The sequence below is a fragment of the Falco cherrug genome, chromosome 1, assembly GCF_023634085.1.
Source record: "Falco cherrug isolate bFalChe1 chromosome 1, bFalChe1.pri, whole genome shotgun sequence".
Classification (NCBI taxonomy): domain Eukaryota; kingdom Metazoa; phylum Chordata; class Aves; order Falconiformes; family Falconidae; genus Falco; species Falco cherrug.
Window position 1 is genome coordinate 91,415,329 of NC_073697.1, and position 10,807 is coordinate 91,426,135.

Here is a 10,807-nt window from a genome sequence, read left to right on the forward strand (position 1 = left end):
CATGACCGTGGGGTTTGGGGTGACTCCCCGGAGCACCCCAACAGGGAGCTTTGCCCCCTCCATGTCTTGACAAGGGAGCACTTGGGGTTTGGGTGTCAGCCGAGGGGATTGGGCTTTGGGTGTCCTGGCAGGAACTTGGGGTGCAGGTTATCTGGGGGATACCCCACTGGAGTGGCATGGCCCCAGCTGCTGGGGGTCACCCTGTAGCGGGAGGCAGGCATGAACCCTGAGTGCCGGTGCCTTCCTGGGACAGCTGAGGTGATGGAGACCCTGACCCCGGCTGCAACGGGGACCCTGGCTGTGATTGGAATCCCCGCCTCGGTTATGATGCTGTACCCTGACCCTGGCTGCAGCAGAGACCCTGACTCCAGCTACAGTGGGGACCCTGGCTGTGATGGGGACCCCAGTCTCTGTTGTGGTGCGGCACCCTGACTCCTGTTGCAATGGGGACCCCATCCCTGGCTGTGGTTAAGGGCAGGGATAACCAAGGGGCTGAACCCAGCTGCTCCCCGCAAGGCCAGCTCTGTGCCCCAGCCCTCTGCGTGACACTGTCCTTTCCGCGGCCATCAGGTCCCTTCTGCCAGTGCCGAGCCACAGGTGAGTGCTTGCCAGGATGAGTAAGCCCAGGGCAGCAATAGCCCCCGGGGCCAGTGAACTGGGGGAAGGTTTGGCTCCAGCACCCATCCCTGCTCAGATGGCTGCTCCCACTGAGCCCCTGCCCCCTGTACAGGAGGTGGCAGCTTGGAGCACACCAGCATCACCCAAAATCCTTCCTGCAGCCTGTCCGCGCCGCCCGCCCCGCCCCCCGCCCCCCCCCCCGGATGCTGGGGAAGGGGTGCCTTGCATTTAGCAGTAATAATAATAATAATAGCCAGTGTTCATCCAGTGAATGACCTTGTGCTCCATTTTTTATAATCCTCGAAATGATGCTGGGAGGGAGTTACTTAACGATACATTGCTCTGTCCTTATAAAAAGCACCTGTCACCTGATAACGCTGATAGCCTGGAAGGGGTGGAGTGGAGCTCCAGGCTGTGCTCCTGCCTCAGTTTCCCCACGTGATGAGAGTCCAGTGCCTTTGTGGTAGCCCCAGCTCTTGGCTGAGGGATCCCTTGAGGCTTGATCTGGCTCATTTTCCACCCCATTATTAATGCCGGTTAATGGTATAGGAAGGATAAATTCCACCACTTGGCTGAACAGAGAAAATATGCAGAGAAGTGGCTGGCTTTTCATAAATCATCAGTGCTCCGTGCTACAACCAAGCCAGGACTTAAAATTCAGGTCAGGAGAGAGGGACTCTCATAAGCCAGCGAGGGAAGGTAATTTATTCTGTTTATATCTTTTTACTGCAAGACAAGGTGGGGAGGGGGAAGAAACTCTGCCATGATTTTGCATTTTAAATATTAGTTCAGAGCTGCAGCCTGCCTTGGACTTTATTTATTTTTGTATCTCAGAAAACAAGAGGGAAAGCAGGAGGCGGCGGGGGGGGGGGGGGGTGCTTGGATGCTGGAGCAGATACCCCCCTCCTGCTTGCCCTTGGTGCCCCCCTGGGGCAGATGGGGCAAAAGCTGAGGATGGCATTCGGGGACCCCCACCTTGGTGTCCCCCTCCAGCAGCCCTGCTGCCCCCCTGGCGCTCCTGTGGCTCCCCTGAGGGGAATGCCCTGCCAGCAGCGCTGTGGGTGCCTCTTGGGTGACCTGAGGGAGGTCTTGGGGGGTACACGTGATACCCACCCTCTCACCACCCCAACCCCCATGTGAAAGAAATTATGCACTGGCTTGTCTGCTGTGGGGGAAGGTGCTGAGCCAGGTAATGTGCCCCCACCCACTGCTAGAGAGCTGGGTGATGAGAGGACTGGGGGGGTCCTGGGGTACCGGGTGAGTGATGCAGCAGCATCACCTTGCACAGGGGCCACAGCACCTGTCCTGCCCAGGGGAGCGATGGGGATGGCTCCCCAGACCCCACACAGGGCTGGGGGGTGATGGGGCAACAGGGCAGCCCAGCCAGCATCTCTCGTGGTCTTGTCTTTAAAAAATAAGTAAAATAAAAAGGGACCAGGTGACCGAACAGTAGGTAACTAAAAGGTTTTTTTATTCACATTGAACAACAAGAGCCATTCACACTAACAGCCTCTGCAAGAGGCAGCGGGGACAGGAAACCCACGGCGCTTTCAGAAAACAACTTTTCTTTCCTTTTCCATTCTCCTTCCTTTCCCCCCACTCTATCCCCTCACCGCCCCTCCCCAGCGCCACCCCCTCCCCGCCTCCAAAATAGAAAAATTGGGAGCCTCCGATGACTAAGGTACAATAAATAATCAGTAAACACAAAAACATACTTTATTTGTTTCTCCTTTATACAAAATAAAGAAACTAGAAGCAAAAACTATAATACATCCTCAAATTGGCGGAGCCTCTGGGAAACGTTGGGGTGGGACTCGGCACGGAGGCTCAGGTCTAATTTCTGCTGCGGTGGTGGTTGGGTTGGTTTTGTTCTGGGTTGTTGGGGTTTTTTGTTGTTGTTCTTGTTTGTTGTTGTATTTTTCCTGTTTCTGCCTTTTTCTGGTGTCTTTTTCCACCGTGTGGGAGCCCAATCTCAGCCAGTCACTGGGGCAGCCCTAGGTCTGCCCTACCCCCCACCCCCATCACCAAAAACCGGGTCCAAACCCACCTTCTCCTTGGGGATAAAATGGGAACAACAAAAACAAGGGCAGGGGAGGGGTTATTCCTGTTATTCCCCATTCCCCCTCACCCCCCGTGATGTGGTAGGGGATAATTAAAAAGGGTGCTAATTAGCAGGGGGGAGCCCTGACCCAGCCTCCCCTCCCCAGGTGCGGTGGGACCTGTGTCCAGGCAAGTTCAGCTTTGGTCCGAGAGGTGGTGGTCCCGATGCCAGTGGGGGGGTTCTCCGGGGCTGGGCATTATTTGTTGCCCCCCCCCCCCCCCCCCCGCAGTGTTGGGGGGAAGGTGCCAGGAGGGGGAGGTAGAGGGATGGCCCCAAGGTCCCAGGGGGGTTTCTGCAGTGATGGGGAGGGTGGGGGGGATGCAGGGATGCGTTTTGGCATCGGAGAAGGGGTCTTTATCCAGCGACGGTGATGTGATGGGCCCTGGTCCGGAGTGGGGGGGGACACGCGTGGGCTGGGGGAACGTGGGAGTGTTTTCCCCCTCCACACACGCACGCGTGCCCGCGCCAGGCCTACCACACCGCTGCCTCGCTGAGCTCCGGGTTGGGGTGTGAGAGCGCCCCGCTGTAGCCGCTATTGCTGGACATGGAGAAGGGTGGGCTGGGCCCCCCACTGAAGACCTCCCCCGGGATGGGGTGCAGCGAACCGGTCATCCCTGGCTCAGGGCTGGGGGTGTCAGGATGCGAAATCATATCCGTGTACCTTTGGTTTTCTGAGGAGTGGTGTCCGCTTAGGGGGGGCTCCAAGGGTCCCAGGGGTGTGGAGCCAGGTCCTGAGTTCTGAAGGTAGCTGGAGTCGGCCGGGGACTGGGCTTGGGAGGGCGGCCCGTGGGGGAAAAAGTCATAGTTGCCTCCCGGTCCATAGTAGTCACCTTGGTAGTCTGTGGGAGGGGGGAGAAAAGGATGGAGCTCGTGCTCTGGGGCCAAAACCCTTCCAAAATCCCACTGCACCCCTCACCCAGCCCTGTCCTCCCCCCTTGGGCACAAGCATGACCTGGACCAGCATGGCCACCACCTCCAAAATACTCTGCTGGCTCCTGGGGTGCCCTGGAAATCTGAGCCCAGCCTGGGAGAAAAATAAGCCTGTCCGAAGGGCTGTGGCACTCATCACCCTCCCTGCCCGGCTGAGAGGGAGGGGGAACGGGGGGACGGGGGGGATACAGGAGAGCAAGGAGCCCGGGGCTGGGGCAGCTGGGGGGCACATGGGCTCAATTTAATGCTTAGTTAATGGGGAGGGATATATATATATATGGGGAAAAATATATAACGAGGAATATATATATATATATAAAATGAGGAGAAAAAATATATAATAGGGAAATGATGTATGTGTTTAGAAACCTGGGAGGGATCTAGAAACTAACTGCGGGGCAGCAAGGGTTGCCTGGAAAGCGCCTCATCAGTGGGGAGGCTTTGAAAATGCAGCTTGAGGCGGGGAGGGGGGGGCTGTGCGCGGAGCGGGGGGGGCGGCTGAGCCACCCCGCTGCGCCCATCCCCGTCCCGTCGGGGCGGCAGGGGGGCCGGCCCGGCGGCAGTGACCTTCCATATGCTGCGGGCCCGGGAGGTAATTGGAACAAATGCGGCCTGAAAGGGGCACAAAAGCCCCGCAGCTGGGGCTTTGTTCGGGAGAGGGGCTGCCACGGTGCCCGGCGGGGGGGTGGCGGGGGGTGCGTGGACGTGTCTGCGGGTGCGTGGACACGTGTGCATATGGTGGTGAGTGTGTGTGTGTGCATGGGGATGCACATCTGTGCACGGGCGTGTGCGTTGCACGGCTGTGGGGGTGCACATGCATGGGCACGCATGGCTGTCTGTGGGGGGGTGCACACGCGTGGGCGTGCACAGCTGTTCTGCGTGGGGATGCACACGTGTGGGCGTGCATGCACGGATGCCTTGGCATGTGTGGCGTGGGCTGGGATGCTGCAGCGGCCGCATGCCCGTCCCCATCCCCTCGGGACCTGGATGGCTCAGCTCCCCGCGGTGGGGGATTCGGGGAGGCAAATTGGAGGGCAAAGGGGAAAAAACCGGGGAGAAGCAGGAGAAGGGAGGAACAAAGGGAAAGGGGAAGAGGGATCGAAGGAGTAGGGGGGCAGGGTCCCCGCGGACCGTCCCTCACCTCCATAGTATGTGTAGGGCGTCGAGCCGAGCATCTCGGACTCATCGAGGCGGCCACCGAGGGGCCGCATCCTGCGCGGGCTGCGGAAGAAGGCGTGCCGGCGGGCGCCCAGTGCGCTCAGCTGCTTCATCCGCCGCTCCTTGGACCGGCGGTTCTGGAACCAGACCTGCAGCCAGGCTGGCATCAGAGCCCATCTGGGATGGGGGTACCGGGGACCACTCTGGGTAAGGGACCTCCCCTCCCCAAATTCGGCTGGGGGTGGCTGGGGAAAGGAAACCTTGCGCCCGCCTGGGAAGGGGATAGGTTTTCCCCACCTCTGGGTGGTTTTTAATGGCCTCTCCCTCCTATTGCCAGTAACCCCAAATGGTGTGTGGGGGACAGGAGACACACCAAATAACCAGGCTTAATAAAATCCTGTCCCCCTGGCTGCATCCCTCTGTGCGCATCATCAGCCTGTCTGTCCCTACAGGGAGAGGGCAGCCAGAACATACAGGAGGGGGAATTTTCCCATATGGGTGGGGGGAAGGGGGGAAAAGAGGGAGGGAAAAGGGGGGAGGAACTCTGGAGCATGGCAGAAGCAGGCAGAAAGCGGGGAGCAGGGAGATGAGCACCTGCTGTGGCAGGCAGGGAGTCGGATGAAAAGCCGGCTGGTGAGGATGGGGATAAAAGGGAAGGGGACCCGTGGTGCCTCTACAGAGCATCGCCTCATCCGAACCGCCTGGCCTCAGCCCATGCACACCTTTCCTGCAGCCTGGTGGGGTGTCTGGATTATTGCCCCGCACCCTCTTCCCCGTGTCCCCTGGGAATGGGGCAGCTCTGGGGAATGAGCACATCACACTCCTCCGGGGACTTCTGCACCCTTCTGCCAGGAGCCGGGAATCACAGCTCTGCTACCGGCAAAGCCGGAGAGTCCTCCTCTATTAATGCCTCTATTAAAGCCCATTAATCCCTACATTTCCGCAGGGATTTTCTTCATGGGGGCAGTGCGGTAAGAAAGTGCCAGGCTGCCTGCAGCGCGCAATGGCTTCTCCTTGCTTTCACAAGGCTGGAGCATCTATCTCCCGGGCATGCCGGGGGTCCTGTTTGGCCCCAGGGAAACCAAGCCAGTGAGGCCACGGAGGAGCCCAGCCAGCTCGGTTTGGGGGCTGGTTTTCATCCCTTCCCATGGGGTGGGTGTATTAAAGCACAGGAGGGGGGGGGGCACCCCTAACCCACGGGAGCGCAGAGAGGGTGCAAGGCTGGGCCTGGGGTGACACTGGCAGGGGACGGATGGGGTTTGCCTGTCGCAGTTTCCCCAGCTCGTGGGACCACCCTCAGTGTCCCAACCCCTTCCCAGCACCTGGGGGAGATCATCATGGCCTTGAACTATCTGGGCTCCCACCAGCACCCCTTCTCCTTCCCTCCCCACATGGGTCCTTTCCCTGTCTCTGCTCTCTGCGAGAGGAAATTGTCCCATGAAGCTCTGATGTCACAGGAACATTGGTCTGCGGTGGGAATGACATCACTGGCCAGCCCCGTGACATCATGCCGTCAGGTGAGGAGGGCTGGCGGGGTGGGGGAGACGACTGGGATGGTGGGCTGGGGCTGCCCTACCTGGATGACTCTCATGTTGAGGCCAGTCTCCTGGGCCAGCTGCTCCCGGATGTGGCGGGTGGGCTTGGGGGTGGCAGCGAAGGCAGCTTTGAGGGTCTCCAGCTGCTTGGCTTTAATGGTGGTGCGAGGCCCCCTCCGCTTGGTGCCCGAGTTCTGCTCCTCGTTCTCATTGTTGGTGGTCTCCTTGTCCGAGGAGGTCGAGTTGTCCGTCTCCTTGGTGTCGTCCTGCATGGGGTCCTGGAGATCCGGGGACAAACTCCTGTCTGTACATGAGGACACTGTAAAGGAGACCCAGAGAGGAAAGGGGGGGCGGGCGGATGACTTAGGGGAGAGATCAACCCCCCTCTCCTCTGCCGTCCCCAGCCCACCCGGCCCGGCTGCTTTCCAGGAGAGGGGTTGGGGGGTGCTGGAGAGCAGCAAGGGATGCAGATCGCCTCTGCCCCCCTGGTACCCCTAAAGCATCACCCCTGCAACATCATGTGGAGGTCCAGGCAAGTGCTGCCCGATCCAGCCCTGCATCCTGTGTAGTGCCGGCTGGGGGGGAGCTGGGGAGGGGGAGATCCCCCAGGCCCACTGCAGCCCCTGGCGCTCCCCCTCTCCCCCCCACCCGTGTCTTTCACGCTGGGAAGTGGGGCGCGCCGCTGGGAAAAATGCAACCGGTCCCTGTCGGGGTTGGGGGGGGTCCCCAGTCACTGCCTTGAGCCTGGCTCACCCCTCCCCCAGCCACCCCACCCCGCGGTGGCCCCTGATGCCAGCACCCCCCCAAGGCCAAGCTCTACTCGCCTCGCTCACAGCAGCGGCCCCACTGACTGGCGTGGCAGGATCCGGCCCCGGGTGCTGGACGGAGAGAGAGCCCACGGAAGGGGGTGAGCACAGGCGCCTGGCATGGCTGGGACAGCAGGAGTGGGCCTGATCCTGCTGTCCTGACGCAGAGACAGCTTCCAAGGAAGTCAAATGGGAGCTTTGCCTCTGGGTGAAAGGAGGCGAAGGATCAGGCCCGCGGCGCGGGGGGACCGGGCACATTCGCAGCGGGGGGCTCCGGGGTGGGGGGTGTCCTCATTTCCCACCGCCCCACATCCCCGCTGCCATAGGGGCAGGAGCCGAGGGGGGCGAGGAAGCGATGCTGCGGGGCTGCCGAGGTACCGCTCATCCCACGCGTGTCCGCATCCCGCGTGCAGATGGGGTCAACAGAAGCTTCCACCCGCTTTGGAGGCTTTCACCCCCAATCCCTCCCACCCCCCGCGGGTTACGGGGGGCTGGGCTGGCTGCGGGGTGCAGCCCCTCACCCCACAAAGCCAAACCTCCTTCCCGGCGCAGCGGGAGGTACCGGCAGCGGCAGGGATGCGGCCCCGGGCGATGCGGCAGGCTGCGCCGCTCGTACCTGAGTTGAGGCTGCCTTCCTTCAAACTGGGAGAGTTCAAATAATCCTCTTTGCAAACAAATTTGTTTTCGTCTATGATATAGAGTTCCTCGCCCGTGGAGAGCTGCTTGTTGCAGACCATGCAGGTGAAACAGTTCAGGTGAAAGACTTTATTCCGGGCTTTCCGGACGAGGTCGCTGGGGGAGATGCCCTGGGAGCAGCCGGCGCATTTGGTACCAAACCTCCTGGAGAGGGAGAGAGAAGCGAGAGCTGGGAGCCCCGGCGGCGCTGGGCTCCCGATCCGCTCTCCTCAAAATCCCACCGCCGGAGCCCGATCCTGCAGCACCCCTCGCTGGGAGATCTGGGGGAGCAAGCGGTTCGCCCCTCTGCCCCTGTGGGACGAGGACGAGGAGAGCCTTCATCCCCGCGCAGCCCCGCTCGCAGGTGCGGGGTGGGCTGCGGAGAGAGCTCGGGTTTGGGGTGGCCCCACCCGGGGGGACACCCACACATGAGCATCCTCCACCGGATTTAGCCCCAGAAGAGCCGAAGGGGAGGGGAGGGCGGCGGGGGTTCCCCTCCACGCTCCGCGAGGGGAGATTTCGTTTCAGCCCGATGCCTCCCGGGCGGGGAACGGGGGGCTCGGCTCTGCCCGGTGCCGGCCTGAAAATCCGAGAGAGAAAATGGGGCTAATTAGGGCCAGAGAGACGGGGGCACCGCGCATCCAGAACGGCGGCGGAGGGGGCTCCGCTCCCCGGAGCATCCCGGGGTCCCCGGCCCGGCGCTGGCACCGTCCCTCTCTGCCGGGGGCTTTTTTTCCTGGTCGGGAACAGGGCTTTGGAAATCTCCGATATTCCTTCCCTTCGCTGGAGGCATAGGTTTTATGTTTTGGTTTTTTTTCTCCAGGAGATGCCCCTTTTAAAAAAAATTAAAAAAAAAAAAAAAATTCCAGGGAATCCGAATCGGCTGAAAACGACGTCCTCGAGGGGAAAATAAAAAAAACAAAACCAAAACCTAACCAAACAAAAAAACCCACAAAAAAAAAAAACACACAAAAAAACCCCAAAACCACAAACAAACCCTAAAAGCTCTCAAAGCCCCAAACAAACAAAAAACCCACAAACACATTAAAAATTTGCCCCCAGAACCCGGGAGCGGGGGCTGCCGCTGCCGCGTCCCTGGGGGAGCTGGGGGCTGCCAGGCCGCGGGGTGCCCACTCAGGGTCCCCCCGTTTTCCCCTCCGGTGGCGGCAGAGCTTCTGCCTCCCTGGCTGCTCCCCGTGACGTTGATGTAGTGAGAGCATTAGGAGTCATAAGTCATCGCCCCCCCCTTCCCATCCCGGCCTCTAATTTCCTCAGTGGCACCTTATCGCAGTCATTAGGGGCGTTTAAGTAGCGGCGGAGCGTGGGGCCTCGCCGGGGGCGGGGGGGGGGGGGGGGGGGGGGCGGGGGGCGAGGGGGGAGGGGGCCGAGGTTTTGGCCATCGTCTTCACCGGGGCCTGCGGTCCCGGGAGGGGATGAGAAGCGCCAGGCCGGGCCCCCGGGGAGGCCGGGGACACGGCTGCCGTCGCGATGCCCACCGGGGCCTGCCGCGACGGGGCGGGCGGCGGCACGGGCGGAGCGGGGCCCGGTGCTGATGGAGGCAAGGTCATGGGGAGACTGCGGGGGGGCACAGCCTCGCCGCCCCCACCTCAGGCTGTAGCAGCGGCCGTAGTGCTGCCGCCGCACCCCCAACCGCTACCCGTCCCCCCCCCCGCGGGCTTCCCCGGCTCGGGGGGCTGCTTTCTCGCTGGGGCAGGCTCGGTGTGGATCCCTGGCAGAGAGGGCTGGGCGGGGAGCGGGGACCCCCAAGCTCCCCCAAAGCTCGGGGGGAGACCCCAGGGAGGCAGCGGAGGCCGGGCGCGGTGTGAGCCTCCGCACCCTCTGGTCCCCGCTGGCGGGGCTGGGGGGAGACTCACCTGAAAAAGTCGTTTTTGCAGTAGAGTTTGCCTTCCCTGGAGAAGCATTTCTCGGTCAGGTTGCACTTGCACTCACAGCACTGGACGCATTTGATGTGCCATGCCCTGTCCAAGACGTTCAGCAGGAACCGGTCCAAAATCGGCCTCTCGCAGCCCGCACAATGCACCATCATAACCTCCGCCGGGCGATGGAGACGCGCAAACGAGAAGTCAGCCCCGCGCCGGCACACGGCGGCGGCTCAAAAATGCAGGAAAAAAAATTATAATAATAAAATAAAATATTAAAAAAAAATAGAAGAGGGAATAAAGAAAAATTCAGGAGAGGGGAGCGGAGCGGCTGTCAAGTTCTTCCCCCTCTTCTCTCCGGAGCCTCGGCGGCGGCAGGGAAAAAACGATGCCCCCCCAAAAAAATATCCAAGCCACCCCCGAGAAATAATAATAATAATAATAATAATAAAAAAAACACCAGATCCCGCCCCGGTCCCTCCGGAGTGCCCCGGGAGCCGGCGGAGCGGCGGCCGCGCTGCTGGCGGGCTCTGCGGCAGCGGGCGCGGCGGGAGGGGTGCATGAACCCCCCCCCTGCAGCCGGCAGCCCCGGTGCCTCGCTGTGCTCCGCCGCCGCCGCGCCGCCACTCTCATGCTGTCCCCATCGCCAGCTTTGTCCCCCGCCTTAGTAATTCGCGCATCCTTATTCAGATTTGGTGACGTAGAGGCCCGCGTCGCCCCGGCTGCGGCCAATGGGAGGGCGGTAACCATGGCAACCTCTTAATTTATAGCATATCTAAATTGGCTCCAGCCTTGTGCTTGGCACAGAGGGAAAAAAACAACGCGCCTCTATTGTTGAGGGTGGCTTGTACCTGTGCCGCGAAGTGAGTATGCACCTGGCTGGGGGGCCGGGGGGGGAGGACACGCTGCAAAAAAACCCTCTTTCTCACCAATTCTCCTTTTATTTTTTTTTTTTTCTTTTAAAGGGATGCTCGGGGAGGGTCGTGGGGATCCCGAGTTGGGCTGGGGAAGTGTCACCTGGGGCTGGGGTTGGGGTTTGTATTTTTTTTGCTCGAGGGGGAGAGATGCTTTTGTCTGGAAGAGCAACAAGCGGGAAAAGGAGGG

At 61.0% G+C, this 10,807-nt stretch overlaps 1 protein-coding gene across 1 annotated transcript; it reads right to left on the reverse strand.

Moving 5' to 3' along the window:
* Positions 1–3,190: 3,190 nt before the first annotated feature.
* Positions 3,191–9,870, reverse strand: LHX5 (LIM homeobox 5). The gene is made up of 5 exons (XM_055699267.1): positions 9,698–9,870; positions 7,765–7,988; positions 6,384–6,661; positions 4,791–4,956; positions 3,191–3,558 (listed from the first exon to the last, which is right to left on the reverse strand). The coding sequence occupies exons 1-5, from the start codon at positions 9,868–9,870 to the stop codon at positions 3,191–3,193; spliced, it is 1,209 nt and encodes a 402-aa protein (XP_055555242.1).
* Positions 9,871–10,807: the final 937 nt, after the last annotated feature.

Coding starts and splice junctions, on each gene's coding strand:
- LHX5 (XM_055699267.1), bottom strand. CDS start 9,870: ATGATGGTGCATTGTGCGGGCTGCGAGAGGCCGATTTTGGACCGGTTC. Junction 7,989..9,697: donor TGCAAAAACGACTTTTTCAG/GTGAGTCTCCCC, acceptor CTCCCTCTCCAG/GAGGTTTGGTACCAAATGCG. Junction 6,662..7,764: donor GGAAGGCAGCCTCAACTCAG/GTACGAGCGGCG, acceptor TCTCCTTTACAG/TGTCCTCATGTACAGACAGG.